Source organism: Musa acuminata, chromosome BXJ1-9, assembly GCF_036884655.1.
Source record: "Musa acuminata AAA Group cultivar baxijiao chromosome BXJ1-9, Cavendish_Baxijiao_AAA, whole genome shotgun sequence".
Taxonomy (NCBI): Eukaryota; Viridiplantae; Streptophyta; class Magnoliopsida; order Zingiberales; family Musaceae; genus Musa; species Musa acuminata.
Genome location: NC_088335.1, coordinates 3,010,064 through 3,027,298, shown reverse-complemented (window position 1 = coordinate 3,027,298; position 17,235 = coordinate 3,010,064). Strand labels below are relative to the sequence as shown.

Below are 17,235 nucleotides of genomic sequence, written 5' to 3'. Positions count from 1 at the left end.
CCATCATCTCCTCCTCCCTGCATTTGAGCTTCTTATCAGGGTGTGCCAACCGATGTTTGTGTTACGAATGGGACAATAGATTATGAGGATTAGGTGGAAGAATCTTGCCCCGGAAGTTAAACCCATGATTGGATAATTAAGTAGGGGTTTTGCAGAGGAGACAAAGATGAGTTAGTGACATGCAGATGATCACAGGATGTCTCGTTGTGGCAGGTGCATGGCAGCTATATAATTTACACAACTTCTTCTCTTTCTCTTAAAATAAAAAAAGCTTATGGCTTGTTGTATACTTCTTTTCAAGCATGCACTTATATATATATATATATATATATATATATATATATATATATATATATATATATATATATACATACATACATTTCGATCCAATTAATCTAAAAGGTATAATTTGTATTTAACCGGCAAACCATAAGAATTAATCTAACACGAAAAAGGATTTACACCTGGAACTAATGATACAGGACTCGAGCTTTTAATGCTACAGTGGATGAGATCGAGAGGTGTCGACGCATGCGAGCCAAATCCGCATGCATTGGACGTGACTTAAGGGACCATCGACGCCCGTCATGATGGACCGACTCCTTCCTGCTTTCCCAAAAGAAAAAGAAGAAGGCAATGACATGATTGGGTCCATGTCCCTCTCGATCGTCCCTCAAACGCCTAATCATTCTTGTCGATCACACCATGTCTCTCCCCAACATTAATTGCATGACGGCCGATCTGTTGCTGGATGAGCCGGCAAAGTTGTTTTCAGTCATCCCATCTCGTCCGGCGAATAATGGAGAATGATCTGATCCGTCCAACCTGATATAACCGACTCGATTTAACGTGACCCATCTTGCGAGTTATCGCATATCAAAAGATCAAAAAAATGTTCTTAAAATGACCACAATTACTGAAACTATTTGGATGTTTTTCTTGTATTAATCGAGATTATTTTGGCTGATAACGAGATACTTATAGCATTGTGGTGCTTCAAGCCACCGTAGAATGGAACAGCAAAAGGCTGCAAGCCTGCGCTCGCCGATGCTTTTGTGCTGTTAATAGCACATTCTAATGAATCCATCCTCGTTTCCTTTCCCAATTACCAAGTTACTGTTACCGCTGCCGCTATTTCCACTACTACTGCGCTTAGTACCCACTGCTACTTAGTCTGCAGCAGCAGAGAAGATCACATGCACATTTTAACTCTCCCTCCTCCTCCTCCTCCACCACCAGCACTGCGATCTCTCCGCTCGGCCATTCGTCCTTCATGTTCTTCTGAACTATTTTAAGTAGTAGTAGTAGTAGTTGCAGTCATCGCTATTCTCCTCATTGGTTTGGTTTGGTTTGTTTCGGAACTTTTGGTGAGCGTTTGGGATTCAGCTGGATAGTAGAGATGGCAACGCCGATCGAGTGCTGGTCCGGACGGCCAAGCACGGACGAGGACATGGTGGAGCAGGTCCTCATGCAGACCCACGACCGGTCGGAGGCCTTCCACCGTTCCGCTGCCTCCTCCCCCGCCTGCAACTCCTCCCCATCCTCTTCCTCCTCCTCCTTTTCCTCCCCGCCTTCCCCCTCCGCCGCCTTCCCTCCTCCCAAGAGATGGCAGCGCATCGGCCGCAATTTCGCCGGCGCCATCGCTGCTCTCCGCAGCTCCCTCAACCTCGACTCCTCCCGCGACCCTTCCCCCGCGCGCTTCGACCGTCTCTTCCGCGGCGGCGGTGGCGGCGGCCAGCCCCCTGACAAGCTCGTCGCTAGTGCCCGTCGCCACTTTGATTCGCTGCCCAATAGGTATTCGATCTCTGCAATTGGATCCCTTCCGCCTTCTTCTTGGTTCCATTCGCGTGAACTGTGATCACGAAAAAAAGTCCTCTTTTTTGTCCGTGGGCGCCGCAGCTACGCTCAGGCGGGATTTGATATGAAGGATGTGCTTCTGCATGTGAGATTGATCGAGCAGGCGTCGGCAGGCGACCACCCCGCAGTCCACCTCCAAGAGATTCACGACGATGGCGGGGCTGAGAGATCCGTTTTCCAGCTTACATTTGCCTGCGGCTCGCCGTTGTCATGGCCGGCGATGGCGGAAGCGCTCGATAGCTCATTGATCTGCTGCAAGAAGATCCAGATCTTCGAGAAGAAAGGCTTGACCCTCGGGGTCGTCTCCGTCTTAGTCCAGCAGGGAAAGGAGAGGCACTTCAAGGCCCGGATCGAGGCCTCGCTGAAGGCGGCGGTGAAGAAGCCCAGGAACAACGGCGTCAAGCTCCCCTTTGGTTTGTGCGGCCGCCAAGAGGAGCGCCCGAGGAGCGCCGAGGAGGATGCTCGCGGGGACGGGAACGACGGGCAAGGCATCGACGGGGAGGGACTCCGCCGGATTCAGCTACCGAACCCGCTCCCGATGTCTTCCGTCGTCGTCTCGATCGACGAGTGGCAGAGCATCCGGTCAGGCGGGGACGAGATAAGGAGGTGGGTTCTGAGCTCCGACGAGGTCGAGCTCGTCGACCGCACGGGGCCTATCTCGTTCAAGGGGGTGCACAGGGGGAGAAGAGTGTGGGTGAAGAAGCTGCGGGGGTGCGACAGGGGAAGCGCTTACGATGTGGAGGTCAGGCAGGACTTGTTGCAGCTGATGAGCTGCGGGCAGAGGAGCATCCTCCGATTCCATGGCATCCTCTTCCAAGAGAACCAGGGGCTCTGTGTCGTCACCAGGATGATGGATGGAGGATCGGTGCACGATGTCATGCAGAAGAACAAGAAGGTCCCGATGAGGGAGGTGATGCGGATGGCATTGGATGTTGCAGAAGGCCTCTTGTTCATGAACAATCATGGAGTGGCCTACAGAGATCTCAACACACACAGGATCCTGCTCGATAGGCAGAGAAATGCTTGCCTTGGTGACATGGGCATCGTGACTTCTTCTAACATTGCCGGCGAGGTCACCGAGTACGAGACCGCCGGCTACCGATGGCTAGCTCCTGAGGTCAGTGTTCATCACCACTTCCGTCGTTCATGTTCTAAGATAGAACATAGTGTGTGAGTCTGATTAAGATCAGAATTAAGGCTTCAACCACCATATTAACCATTAGTTAGGAGCTTCAAAATCAATGATGAGCTTGTTATGAATTGTAGTAGAAATAATAATATATCATGGAGTACAAACACCGGGATTAAGCTTGCTTTTAGTCATTACATAAAGATTTAGTGTGGATCTGTTGATCATCCACAGCATCTAATCGTGTGCAAATTGATTTGTTTGCTGCTAGCTTTTTAAGCCAATGGTCTTCTTGGCTGCTTAAGATCTTAGAAGAAGATGGCCATATAATTTGGGCAAATTGAAGACCTTTATAGCTAGTCAATGCACTCTCTCCTGTTCTCAGCCTTTATGGTGTTTCTATGCTTTTGTCTTTGATTGAAACATATGACTGGCTTCATTTTTCATGAGTACTTCTAAGATCATCAGAGGATGTTTATCTCAGTAGCTAATGGCACCTTATGTCTGGCTAGAAACTACTCCAAGGCATTGCCAGCTTAGCTACCTTTTGTATTCCAAGTAATCTCCTGTTAAAACTGGTATTTGCATATTGCTGTAGAAGAAAAAAAATTCCTTATCATCAGGATTTATGATGGTGTTTTAAGTGCAATAAAATTGCCTAATCTCATTTTTAGGCATGTATTCAGAGAGAACTCGGAGATTCATAATTAACTTATGTTCCTTTTTCTTAAGATGCTTGCTTATATTCGGTTATCTGCTCCGATTAGCTTAAATCGAACGTAGTTAGATGCGATGAGCAATGCTGTTTTACACTGATTATGTTGCAGATAATTTCTGGGGACCCCGAGATTGTTTCAGAGACTTGGATGAGCAATGTGTATAGCTATGGAATGGTTCTCTGGGAAATGGTAACTGGTGTGGCAGCCTACTCTTCTTATTCACCGGTCCAAGCAGCGGTGGGGATCGCAACATGCGGGTTGAGGCCGGTGATACCTGAAGACTGCCCTCAGGTTCTGAGGTCACTGATGCACAGGTGCTGGAACAGTAACCCAGCGAAGCGACCTCGGTTTGCGGAAATCGTCTCGATCCTCAGTAAGCAAAATGTTTGATAAGCAGCTCAATGTTTTTGTTCTATGCAAAAAAAATGGTTTTGTTTCTGGTGGTGGTTGGTTGCCAATGGCTTGCAAAAGAGAGTTTTGTGTTTGGCAATAGGAAGATTTGTCGTCATCATCGTCGTCGTCCTGTTTACTGTTGGAAATGCAAACACACCAATGGACATGACTTGGTTGAAACTATTGCTTCAGATTGTGAGCCAGTAATTGACTTGATTCTTTGAATCAATATGTGGTTCTATCTGCACTAGAAACATTTGGATATGCTGAAATCTTGCTTTCATTACACTCTCATTCTGTCATGATCTGTAGGTTGTCTCTGTTATCAATCATCATATGACCCACTTGGGTTTCATTCTCTAATCTCCTATCGAGCTGTCCATTTCCCCCCACCATCTGGTCCCTCACCAACATGATGATGGCTACACAAGACTACAACTTCAATTCTGTTGCCTACCACAATATTTTATCCTGATTTGATTATATATATATATATATATCCTGTTCATACAAGTAAACCAAGTTGATTGATAAGTCCAAACAATTTCATTCCTCACTTATTTTGACATATATGCAAGAAAGCTGTGTGTGTGTGTGTGTGAGAGAGAGAGAGATTTGCTCTAATCACATGTCAATGAAATCATAATTCCTTACAGTAGAAGATGGATTGAAAATTAAGAACTTGAAATGATGAAGGCTTTGAAAGTATCAGAGCTCAAAATACATAGAAATCAAATTCTTTCAACATGAATAAATTGGGGTAGTACTTTTGCCAATCTCCATGAAGAGCACAAAAAAGAACAACAAGAAATACTTGTGCTGACAACAAATTTTGACTCCAAGAAAATTTCTTGCTCTCTGGTGTTTGAGCATCAAAATAAGGGATAAAAGTTGCCTTCCTCTCTGCTGTCAACAGAACTTTTACTACCTTCTTTTTACTCTTTATCTTTATTCTTGTTCTGATCTTTATTTGTTCCTTTTTCTTTTTGTCTTCTTTTCTCTTTTCTTAATTCTTTCCAGCATAATTTGCATTCATCTTTTCTTTTAAATGAAGAAGATAAAGAAAGAAGGCAAAGTAACTCATCAATCAATTTTCATCCAAAACATTGATCTTCGATCGTAATGTAGTATAAGAACTATTGAGATTTGAAAGGTAAGAGAAAGAAATCATTCATCGCCCACTGTAGATTCCCTTCTCGCCTTAAAATCCGCATAGGATTCGCCATCAAAGTACCTAAAATTATGATGGTTTGGCTTCACATGTCTCTGTCTCTCTCAAGAGGAGCCATATTTCTTGCCTATCGGCATCAAACTCTCCGTTCTCAGTAACATCCACTTTGTTGTCACTGTGTTGGTGTTGTCATTGAAGATGATGTTATGGTCTGCCTTAATCTCATCATGAGATTGATTCATGTATGTCCCACCAATTCCTTATCCCAAACAGAGCTGCGATCTAATCGTTTGATGCCTGTTTATAGCCTAAGGATGGTTCAAAAAGAACAAATTGGAGCCTTTCCAGCCTTTCCAAGAAAAAAATGTATCACTAAATCCAGACTAAATGAGAGAAGAAAAGGATTTCGATGTCCTAAGATCGTATATATTATTATATATCTTCCAAAAACTAAACTGTAAAATCTTTTTTTTATCGACAAAAAACCATTCCTTATTCATGTTGATCATAATCTATCAGAGAAGTTTTATAGCACCTATTTTTCTATTGATATACACAAACTTCCTTCTTATTTAATACAAATCTTACTATTGATTTACATCCTTATTCGACATTGTCGATGTATGACTTATGTATATATTTTTTGTGATGTATGTATTGTTTCTAGTGTTTTGATGTTTTATGAATTAGTTTCAACAATGAATTTATGATGATATTATATCGTATATGTGATATATGATATTTCAAATAATATCATGTTGATTATAGATGTTATTTGTATCGATGGATAGACAAATGGATATTAGTAAGCTAATTTACTCTAGGGATTAATAGATCTCTCACTTTATAGAAAAGATGCTCTTACCGATTAATTTGAGTAATATATCACTATGTAAGTCATTCAGAGTATAAACTTTGTAGGAATGATTTATGATGATATGAGATGTATATCACGTATCTTATCGTCCTTTAAACTCTTCCTTCTTCTCTATTGGATATTTGTATCTATTTTATTAATATTTTTTTTTATCATAATAAGATCATGTTTAAGGAGTACTAAATGAGACTTATGCGATTATTTATGATTTTAATATATATAAAGTGAATTGATATATAATAATAATATAATTCTCATTTAGTACTCCTTAAACATGATCTTATTATGATAAAAAATAATAAAAATATCCAATAGAGAAAAAGGAAGAGTATAAAGGATGATCCAAATATATATATATATATATATAAACATAAATTAGTATAATTTCATATATGCGATTAGTCAATATTGACGGAATACAAATAATTTTTGGATCTAAAATTTTTTAATGTTAAAGGATGAAATTTGGTCTTAGTGATTCGATGGTGCTTTGTTTTATATTCTCAAAGTGTTTTCATAATAGAGCGATAAGGAGTACCGATCATCGAAGTCATGAAACGAATCTTCCCACCGACTAACAAATGTCAGAATAAAACAAGTTTTCTGTTTCATGTTTTTGGAAACACAAGAAAACAGAAACGTTTTCCTAACCGGGCCCAACCAACCCCTAACTGGGCCGCTCGCCAGCCGGGCTGCATATATTCCCCTCCCTTCCGTCAAACAGTTCCCTCCCTCGTCTCTTGCCGCCTCGTAAAAAGGTCTCGTTCTCCGGAGACGAGAGACAGCGAGTTCGTAGTCGAAACCCTATTCCCAGTCGTATCGAGATCGGATCGCGTACGGTATAGTTCTCCCCTCGATCCCCTCCTCTTCTCCATGAAGAAGGTGACGATTCAGGTCCCCGAGGATCTGGCGGTAGGTTAGGCCGGAGGAGGAAGGATGGGGGATTTCAACCTGGCTCTGGTGATCGTGGCGGTGGTGGTGTGCGTGCTGGTTCTCCTCGTCAATGTCTACCTCCTCGTCAATTACCAGCACCCGGACGATGTCAACCAGGCCTACTTCCCGAAGCTGGTGGTGGTTCTTGGTCTCTCGGTTGCCGCCATCTCCATTTTGATGCTTCCGGCGGACGTTGCTAATCGCCAGGCTTGTCAGCACGCTATATACAGTGGCGCTTGCACTCTCACCCTCCCCATGAAAGACCTTTGGCTGGCCGTATACGTCGCCGATGCCGTCCTTGTGTTCTTGGTCATACCGTTCGCTATGTTCTACTACGAGGGCGACCAGGACAAGTAAATCTTTCGGTTTCGTCAAGGGAAACCCTACTTTCGTTTCGTCGACTTTGACTGTGTGTTTGGATTTGGTGGTGTTGATGACTTCTTGTTGCAGGAGTATTGGGAAGAGGTTGAAGAGTGCTCTATTGTGGGTTCTGACATCGGCTGTTGTCTGTGGACTTGTGCTTGGGATTCTTTATGGTAAGATCTTTCTACCAAATCTCTTTGCTGTTTTTGTTGTTGATAAATATATCATTTTCTTGGAAGTTAATTTTCCCGAGAAAGCGAAAATAAAACACATGATTTTATTTAAGATTGCTGTGATCTGATTAAGGTTCATGCTTTTGGTTTTTACCGATAGTTACCGATAGGCCTATAATTGCAATTTGAAGTTCAACTTAGTTGGATAGATATTAATTACTGTCTTGAAAGATTACTGTGTGTACCACTTGTTAAACTTGTTTGGTAACTAGACAAGATAGCAATTCAGCTATCATTCACTGCAGTTATTTGTTGTATGACTTTGTTCGAGAATATTGTCTCATTTAAAATAAGATATGTAGGTTGGATTTTTAAGTGGGTGATCTGAGGTTTTACATACTCTTGAAATGTCAATGTTCTTCATTCTTTGGCAGGGTGGCATCATTTAATGCTTCTGAGTCTGATATGGTATTTGATTATTTTAGTCCTCCAGAGGAGTAAATAGAGGCACATGGATATTCCAGTTACAAGCACATCATCTTTCAAGTCAAAACAGATTGTCATGCATTTTATGCTGCTTTTATATTGTCATAAAGTCTGAAAACTTCTATCTGGAAAAAGAAAGGAACTCAGAATATGTTGATTCTAGATACTGTGTTGGTTCTTGTATGTATAGCACTGTTATGCTTCCAATCAGCTGCATATCTTCGGGCAATACTGTTAAAACCAAATAAAATCTTTGAGTCAGCAGTACTAATATGATGGTTGCTCACAATTTTTCCAGTTCAATATCAGCTATTATGGTTTAACATAATATAAACATAAGATTATGAACATGATATTTAATGTATTATGTTCGTAATATCAGCTATTATGAACATAAGATCTAAGGACTTCAAATCTGAATGCACCATTCTACTTCTTCAATGCATGCCAGAAACATGGAGGTTGATATTATCAGCTATGCTACCTGCTTTTATTTTAAAAGAATAATCACAGTCGAAAAAGTGGAAAGAAAGCTAGAGTTCATTTTACACCTGAAGCTTTCCAGGCTGTAATTTTCAATTCTCAAATACCATTAGATCCATTTACGTCAACTCTGCAGTGCTGTTATATTTTTGTAAGTTTTCCAATTGACATTCCTTCATGGTATCAGGACTAGTTGGTAAAGTGGACTTTACAGTTAGGCACCTCTCTTCTTCTGCTACAAGTTTCCCCAGTTCTTGGTCAACATTCTCAAGTTCTCAACCTTGCATAGGGTCAACGAATCATCTGGTGATATTTCTTTATTTTCTTTTAGTTTACTAATGCCTGAATGGTTCATCAATATTTTTGTTATTTGTTTGGAAATATACATGACTTATATGTACTTTGTTGTATTTAATGGTGAAATTTGATTGTGCACATGTGAAGATACATAAAGCATTGTAGTTTCGAATCTGATCTTGCATGTTCTGTGAAGCATATTCTAAGGTCCCATAGTTTTCTATTGGGTTGCAACTGGTTAAGAAGACTTGAATCAAATTGATAACCTTTTTAGAATTGATCTGGACTATTGTCCTATCAGTTTTTTAAGTGTGGTTATTGCTAATTCAAAGAAAATGTACTGGCATTACACAATGTTAAACCCTCTGGGATAATTAAATTCATCTGTATATCATTTGATTTCAACTCTTAAGTGTATTTAGATTAAAATTTTTGAACTCCATTTCACTTGAAATAAACCCATATGCTGCGTCGATGAAGTTTCACGCCAAGCATTGGGAAACTTCAACAATAGTAATGCAAACTCAAGCCAACTCAACCCTGCTTTCGCCCCAAGCTGAAATTGATGATGATATTTGTCGCTAATGTTTAACGAATATGCAAATTTTGAAAGTAAATTTGTCTGAGTTGATTTAAATTCAATTAGATACCGTGTTATATTGTTTACACAAGAACAAAACCTTTAATAACTTAGTCAAACTCATATGAAGCTGTTCATCTACCTACTATTCATAATTTTAGGTTTTCACTTGAGACAGAGGTTGTGATATCATCTAGATTGAATTGTGGCTTGAAATTATGGCATATATTTGGTTTGTTTTAGTAAGTTCTGCATGGTTGCACATTCTACTTATTTTCTAGAAATTAGAATTTCCACTAAAATGCGATGCAACAACTTCCAATAAGCCCTCAGTTCATAAAAATCCAATAGAGAGAAGAAAAACTTAATTATCTCTGGCATGTATGAGTGAAAATGACTGCTGTTTCGTGCCCGGCTAATATATTCTGGAAATTTCTGAGTCTTGGTTTTGCGGGAAAGCCTTAGGATGGCTCCTTGTAATTTAAGATTCTATTAGATAAATTAGTCCAAGAAGCTCAATAAACATGAATATTATCTATTTTTTTCTTGGCTTGTGCATTGATGAGTGCTTGTATAAGGATACATTTATAGGCATGCACATATGGTTGCATATGAGTAATGCATTTATGTGTCTAGGAACTCTTGCACCCATGAGCTTTCTCTAGTTGGAATTTGGGATGTGATTCTGTGGCACTTTTGTATGATCAGCAGTGAAGGTTTATTGTTACTTTATGTAATCTAATGCTCATTCATTTTTTCTCCAGTGTGATGCATATGGAGCACCCGCTTCTTCTGAAACAACCTGGACAATGCAAACCACCTTTCCAGAATATGTGGTTGCACTTGCAACAATTGTTGGATCAGTGCTTTTTACTGTATGTTCCATTATTATGCACCCTTATTCATTAGGTTATTTTCCTTTTTCATCACCTTGAAGTATATTCCAATATTATAATAGTGTCAGAGTGTTTGGTCAATGCTTGTGGTGTTTTAATTTTTGGTCATATGAAATGTTTCTTGAACTTTTACCTTGTGATAGAAAGATCTTCACTTGTAGTATGAACTGTGAGGTTGTAACATTGGTGCAAAAATTTATGGTTGGTGTGTAAATTTTTGTCCCACACGCCCTCTTTTTATCCTAGTTTTTTTGGGGCAGATATTTGGTGGTGTGGGGATTGCTTGCCTTCCACTGGGCCTCATTTTTTCATTCATACGACGCCCCAAAGCTGTCATAACTCGGTCACAATATATCAAGGTTTTATTCTGTCTCAGTTTCTAGCATGTAATATCAGCTAATGCCTACAGTAGTACATGAGCATTAACTGGCTCCCTTTAGTTGCCTATTTTTTATGTGTAATCTCCTTGAGACCTGATAGGAAGCCACTGAACTGGGAAAAAAGGCTGGAGGATTGAAGAAAGCTATTGAAGCTCTTCACCAGGAGGAGAGAAGTGGTTCTAAGGGGAGAAAATGGCGCAAAAATGTGAAGGCTGCTGAAAAGGTGCACCTTTTTTTTAAATATTCAACTGATCAGCTGTTTTTTGAGTTAAGCTTTGATAACATGACTGATCATTTTGATGTAATTTTTATGCTTTATCTTTCATCAAATTATACATTGATTCGACTTATACTTCATATCCCTAATTCTGCAATCATTTCATATTTTATTGGAACCCTAATTATTGTTCTTATATACTGGTCTTCTTAAAGCTTTTCTTGGTAATATATAAACAAGTACACATGGTCTTTATGGGAATGGTTATGTACATTTATTTTCTGCATTGCACATTCGATGTGCATGTTGAAGCAATTCAAATATCTTTTCATGCAATTTTTGGCATCATCCTATGGTTGACTGGAGTTCATCATGGAAACAAGGGAACATAATTTTCGGGAACCCTTGTTATTTTGTGGTCACTACTGTTCATTCAGTATGAAGCGATTTTGGAAGTCTTCACACGCATATCTAGTTTTTGCATGAAACGAGCAAGGTGCTTTTTTTAGGCATATCTTGGCATTACCTAAATTTCTTGTGTTTGTTTATTTGTAAATGGCATTTAGCCTCGGGCGTCTATGATTCTTTATGGAGTTTATTGGTGATAATTCTAAATGATTCATATAATACTGAATAAATTACATATTTTGCAGAACCCTTGTTATTTTGTGGCCACTACCATTCACTCAGTATGTAGCAATTTTGGTCATATAATACTGATAATTCTAAATGATTCATATAATACTGAATAAATTTTATATATTTTGTAGAACCCTTGTTATTTTGTGGTCACTATGATTCACTCATCATGTAGCAATTTTGGTCATATAATACTGATAATTCTAAATGATTCATATAATACTGAATAAATTTTATATATTTTGGGTAACCCTTGTTATTTTGTGGTCAACTCACATGCGCATCTAGTTTTTGCATGAAAAGAGCAAGGTACTTTTTTTTACGCATATCTAGGCATGACCCAGATTTTTGGTGTTCGTTTATTTGTAAGTGGCATTTAGCCACGGGTGTCTATGATTCTTTATGGAGTTTATTGGTAATAATTCTAAATGATTCATATAATACTGAATAAAATTTATATATTAGTTGTATGATTTACTAATTTAGTAGAATTGGAGAGAGTAATAATTTTATTTGCTTGAAACAAGTATAATTTCCATGAATTTAAGTGTAAATCATGTGAACAAACTGTATCTACTGTACTATTTTCTGATGTGACTTCTAGGACTAATTCCTCATTTACCACTATCTAAAATTGTAAAAATATACTATTCTTATTTTAGAGTTGGTACCTTTTTAACTTGTCTAGAAGTATTTCATCATTCTGTAGCAAGTGAAGCATGGAAAAGGTTCGTTTGTCATTTACATACAACTGAGGCTTTTAAGAAAATTTTTAGGATATAGATGTCAGCCGTTGGCCCTATGAAATTCATTAGGTAACATCATAAGAAATTTTTTTGGACATTCAGATCTTAGTGCTTAATGGTAACAGGAACCTTTTTGTGAAATGAAATACGTGACTTGTGAAATCATCATATATTTTCTTCTGAGCAGGGGCTCTACAAAGAGATATTGCTATTTTTATATTTCGTCTCTGCATTTGCATGGTTTTTGTTAGCTTCTTTCTCTACACCCTTAATCTTTTGGTCTGTGTTTTCTGTAATAAAACTACTTTTGTAAACTGTTTTTCTTCCATTCTTCATCTAAAATCTAGGAGTTGCTTATTTTGGAAGATGATATGAAAGCTTTAGAAGAAATGTATCCACAAGGAGAGAAGGTGATGATAGTCGCAAGAACCTGTTTATTTGGTAGGGTTTAATTACCCTTTTCTTTGACAAATGTTCTGTATTTTTGTCCTTATAGGCTGAGACTCTGTGGGCTCTAACTGTTCTTGGCTACTTGGGAAAGCTTGTATTAGGGATCATTGGGTAGGTGCTGTAAGCTAATTTCCTTATTAAATTCTTTATGCCCCAGATTCCTTTAGGATGCTTCATTCTAATGGTATATATTTGATCATCATCACTTGCATTTCTTGACTGTTTCATTTTTCATTGTCTTTTGATAGCTTTCTAGTTTCTATATGACTTGAACTTCTTCAAACTATCGTCTGTTTAATAGAGAGATTATTTCACCATAATGTGTGTGTTTATTGTTATATCCTCTCATAATTGCACATGTTTTCTGGTTTCAGGTTGATTGTTTCGGTGGCCTGGGTTGCACATATTATTATATACTTGCTTATCAGCCCACCTATTTCTCCTTTCTTAAATGAAGTTTTCATCAAGTTGGATAACGTGTGGGGTATGTCGTGTCAACCAACGACAAATATTTTTTCATTTGATTTCCCAGGATTTGCCTAACACTTCTTTTATCAGGTCTGTTAGGGACTGCAGCATTTGCATTTTTCTGTTTCTATCTACTCCTTGCAGTGATTGCTGGGGAGATGATGCTTGGATTGAAGTTGGTTTTTATTACTATCCATCCAATGAAGTAATCGACCATGTTCCTTTCCATTTCTCATCAAGCTTAGAATGCATATTCTTTTTCCATTGTTCAGCTTCCTGATGTCTAACCAACTTGATTCAGGTGGGGAGGGACTCTTATGAACTCCTTTCTCTTTAATGTGGGGCTCATCCTGCTTTGCTCCATCAGGTTTGTATTCTAAGCTGATGTTACCGTGTAATTCAGCTTCATGTGGATAACATATATCTAAGAATTGTTTGTGTGTCTCCTTGCATCTTAATCAAGGAAGAGACCTGATAATATAATTGAGTTGCAGTTTAACTTGCAATTATTTGTTATTTTCTTTTGAATTCTTTGAGAATATACAAAACTGTTCAACAGCAACGAAGTGAAGCATCAACTTTAACGATTAGGTAGGATGAAGAACTAACTAGGACTTCTGAGATACCTGTTCCATGATCAAACGTTTATTGGTACTGCTGCTTTGTCAATGCAGACTTCAGAAACAAGACTGACATCATTTTGAGATGATTCTTCTCCCAATCCGTAATTTATTCTACTCAGAGCCATCTTTTTTGTAAAAGTAATTTATGACGAGTGGCACATTGTGGGATAAAATTAAGGAACCATAATTTAAGAGATTTTTGTTTCTCCTAGAACTTATAAAGAGAATGACATTCATGATCATTAAGAAATGTTGTGGAGTTTGGACATCCATTTTGCGTTGGTGTATTTAAGATACTTGTTCTTTACCTTCATTGATAGAAGGTGTTTGAGTGTTTGAGTTCCATGAATTGTCTTTGAAGATTTGACTTTCGCTGAGCTTTTGTTTTGGTGTTTATGTTCAATGGCATCTTTGCAGTGTGATTCAGTTCTGCGCCACAGCTTTTGCTTACTATTCACAAGCAACTGCCGCACAAGAAATTTTTGGCCACACGCTGCAATCTCTACGTGGAATCAAATATCTATACAAGTGAGCACAGTGTTTGTTTTTATCATGTCTAGAAATTATGAAGCCATAAGATCAGGATATCCAATCTAATTTGGACACCATAAACTCTTCTGATGTCTCTATTATTGATCTTTGTCATGCAGGTATAATGTGTTTCAATATGGTTTTGTTATTCTGGCAATTATCACACTCTTCTGCTATGCCGCATTTGTAAGTTTGTGGTTTGTCATATATCTAGATCTTTATTTGCATTTCATAGTTTTTTTATTTCATCTTCGATTCTTTCAGGGATGGAAAAAGAGAAAACCAAGTGGCAGCTTCCAACTATCAAGTTGATCTCTGTTGCTTGAGACCTTTATGGTTATAAGTTGGATGGTTACATGTATGATCTTATACTGGAGGTGACCATTTGATGATCTTTGATGTAAAAAATAGCCAATGTAGGTTTTTGATTGAATTCAGATCCAGCCTTGTTCTTTTGGAAAAACGAATCCTGTACTTAAATTCTCTGTATGATCTCGTAGTTATCAGTCAGAATATGCATCTTGGTGCTGCTAGAGTTAAAATGTATAATCGTTAGTTGTATATGGCAACTGCAGAGTAGAATTTAACCATGTTTTATTTGTCTTGTCTTCCTTGTGGTAGGAGGTGATATTTGACTTGTTCAGTCAGGTCAACTTCATCAAATTCCCTGAATCACGGTCGGATGGGTTGGATGCGTGTGCAAGCCTTGGGTGTGAAGGTGTGTGCCGGTCGCCATGTCTTTGCCCAAGTTGTACTCGGCGATCCAGGTTGTATTGACTCGCTTGTGTGTTTTTTGGCAGTTCTGGGCATGATAAAGGCAACTACCGTGTAGTTAAAAGCATTAATTCTTCTACCAAAGTTTATTGCTAATAGCATCTTGCAGATATCATTCATTCATTCCTAGTCCATGATTACCATTTTCTGTGTGAAAGAATCGGTTCGTCAAGTTGGCATCTTTCTTCGGTGGATCCTTCTATTCGGAGTCGTGGACCAGTGGACCCAGGCACTCGTCGCCACGGGGGATTATTCGGTACGTTTGCTGACTAGTTGATTGAGCTTCGACCGAAATAATGGGGGAATATCTGCTAGTTATTTTTTTGCTATCGATTTTGGCTTTTCGAAATATTTGTATTAAGGTGAGACGCTAAAGTAATATTCGCCAATCAGAGTGCAGGATTATTATTACTTTTTTTTTTTATTTGGAGGAAGAAATAGAAATATTAAATATTAAAGATTTTTCTCCCTCTGCCTGCCTCCGTTTCCTTGGACTACTTGGTCGTGCTGATTCCGTTCGGAAGGATCGGTGACCTGAGGTACGACATTAAAGATGGCCGCCAAGAAGTGTAGGAGGAAGCTGGACCCCCTCGACATCATCAAAATCGGGTAAGAGCGACGTTTTCGCTTGGGTTTTTTTTTAATGGGAATGAAGCACGGTGTCCGTGATCGCTGGTCCCGATGGCCCTCCATCGACCTAATGAGTCGCCTTCGACTTCTTGATCTCCATTTCTTAATTCTTTGTGGTTGGTCCCCTGACAAGGTCGAGCTCCTCGTCCTTCTCCATTCTCGCAGCGATCACGGACTCGGGATTTCTCGTGATTCCTCAAAGTCTCTTTCTTTTGCTTCTTCGACATCATCAATCAATCATTTCCTGTCATGTGCAGGCGACGACACGGGATTTCTCGTGATTCCTCAAAAGTGTTCGGGAACTCAAGTGGAGGGGCGGATCCCACTGTCTTCTCTAAAGCAAAACCCTGCGAGGTGGTGATCGGACGACGTTTGGTTGATTGTTAGCAGGTTGGAGGCGGTGACGTCGGTCGATCACGTAGACGTGGCAATAAAAAAGGAATGGGGGAACAATTCGTGCTAATTAAAATGCGGATGGTTTCTTTCTTTTGGCTTTTTTTTTTTACACATTTGCCCCTCACTACACTTCCTATATTAATCTGATAGAGGAAAGGAAGACAAGATAAAAGGATTTGATTGTGAGATTAGAGAATAAAAGAGAATAAATAAGGAAAAAAAAAAAAGGAAAGGAAAGAGGAAGAAGGAGAAGGAAGGAAGAAGAATGGAGGAGAAAAAAAAAAAGAATAGAGAAAAGTAGCAAATAGAGGAAAGAACTCTGTCTCGGGAAGGAAAAAAAGAAGGGGGGACAAGAACCTAAGAGAGATCTTTTTTTTTTTTTTTTCTTATGGAGGTAAAAAAAAAACCTTAATCCTAAGGAAAAGGTTTACTGCTCCTTAGCACACTCGATCGTTAAAGAATATAATATTTTATTAGTATCTTTATTTTTGAGTTAAATCAAATACAAGTTTAATTTATTATAAAATATTGATTGTATAAATTATCATATGCATAAGGTATTTTGAAAAATCATGTTTCAAATGATATGATTGTCATAAGCTAAATATGAATGTCTATGTTTTTTAAGTAAAATTATATATAAATTATAATAAATAGTGTGGAAGTGTATGGATATGCTTCCACGTGCAATGAGAGTGTACGTATGCATTATGATGTGTGGTATGAGTATATATATATATATATAATATGTTATATATGAGTGCTTGCATATATTATGACGTGTTGTGTGAGAGCGCACATGTATATATTATGATGTGCGATGTAAGAATGCATGTGTATATATATGATAACGTACGATGTGACAGTGTAGGTATATATCATGATATAGAGTGTAGAAGTTTATGAATTTGTTATGTTTTCTACATGTGCATATAAGCATTCTGAATTATGTCAACATAAAATTTTCTCTATATTTTATATATATTATGTTGTACGATTATGTTTGCTAAAAAAATTATATGAT

General features: G+C 38.5%; 2 protein-coding genes across 8 annotated transcripts; both read left to right on the top strand.

The window, feature by feature from the left end:
• The first annotated feature begins 1,031 nt into the window (after positions 1–1,031).
• LOC103996950 (uncharacterized) lies at positions 1,032–4,289 on the top strand. The gene is made up of 3 exons (XM_009418027.3): positions 1,032–1,794; positions 1,900–2,974; positions 3,814–4,289. The coding sequence occupies exons 1-3, from the start codon at positions 1,400–1,402 to the stop codon at positions 4,093–4,095; spliced, it is 1,752 nt and encodes a 583-aa protein (XP_009416302.2). The 5' UTR covers positions 1,032–1,399; the 3' UTR covers positions 4,096–4,289.
• A 2,578-nt stretch (positions 4,290–6,867) lies between these two features.
• On the top strand, positions 6,868–16,301 carry LOC108953759 (LIMR family protein Os06g0128200-like). 7 transcript variants are annotated; one of them, XR_010479090.1, is made up of 18 exons: positions 6,868–7,432; positions 7,530–7,615; positions 8,772–8,890; positions 10,226–10,336; positions 10,618–10,716; positions 10,838–10,960; positions 12,687–12,749; positions 12,836–12,900; positions 13,164–13,273; positions 13,348–13,462; positions 13,559–13,624; positions 14,298–14,408; positions 14,531–14,597; positions 14,676–14,788; positions 15,033–15,129; positions 15,212–15,441; positions 15,710–15,794; positions 16,073–16,301. XR_010479090.1 is itself a non-coding variant. In XM_065081972.1 (14 exons), exons 1-14 carry the CDS (start codon positions 7,083–7,085, stop codon positions 14,721–14,723), a joined length of 1,533 nt encoding a protein of 510 aa, XP_064938044.1. In that variant the 5' UTR covers positions 6,868–7,082; the 3' UTR covers positions 14,724–15,010. The 7 variants fall into 7 exon arrangements, 1 of the variants encoding a protein (XP_064938044.1); XR_010479091.1 differs by having other exon boundaries at positions 14,676–14,827; positions 15,295–15,441; XR_010479088.1 differs by having other exon boundaries at positions 14,676–14,827.
• Positions 16,302–17,235: the final 934 nt, after the last annotated feature.

What these genes read in the sequence shown, in the direction of transcription:
- LOC103996950 (XM_009418027.3), top strand. Translation starts at nt 1,400, where the DNA reads ATGGCAACGCCGATCGAGTGCTGGTCCGGACGGCCAAGCACGGACGAG. An exon ending in TTTGATTCGCTGCCCAATAG is followed by an intron (nt 1,795 to 1,899) that starts GTATTCGATCTC and finishes TGGGCGCCGCAG; the next exon opens with CTACGCTCAGGCGGGATTTG. An exon ending in ACCGATGGCTAGCTCCTGAG is followed by an intron (nt 2,975 to 3,813) that starts GTCAGTGTTCAT and finishes ATTATGTTGCAG; the next exon opens with ATAATTTCTGGGGACCCCGA.
- LOC108953759 (XM_065081972.1), top strand. Translation starts at nt 7,083, where the DNA reads ATGGGGGATTTCAACCTGGCTCTGGTGATCGTGGCGGTGGTGGTGTGC. An exon ending in TACGAGGGCGACCAGGACAA is followed by an intron (nt 7,433 to 7,529) that starts GTAAATCTTTCG and finishes TTCTTGTTGCAG; the next exon opens with GAGTATTGGGAAGAGGTTGA. An exon ending in TGTGCTTGGGATTCTTTATG is followed by an intron (nt 7,616 to 8,771) that starts GTAAGATCTTTC and finishes TCATGGTATCAG; the next exon opens with GACTAGTTGGTAAAGTGGAC.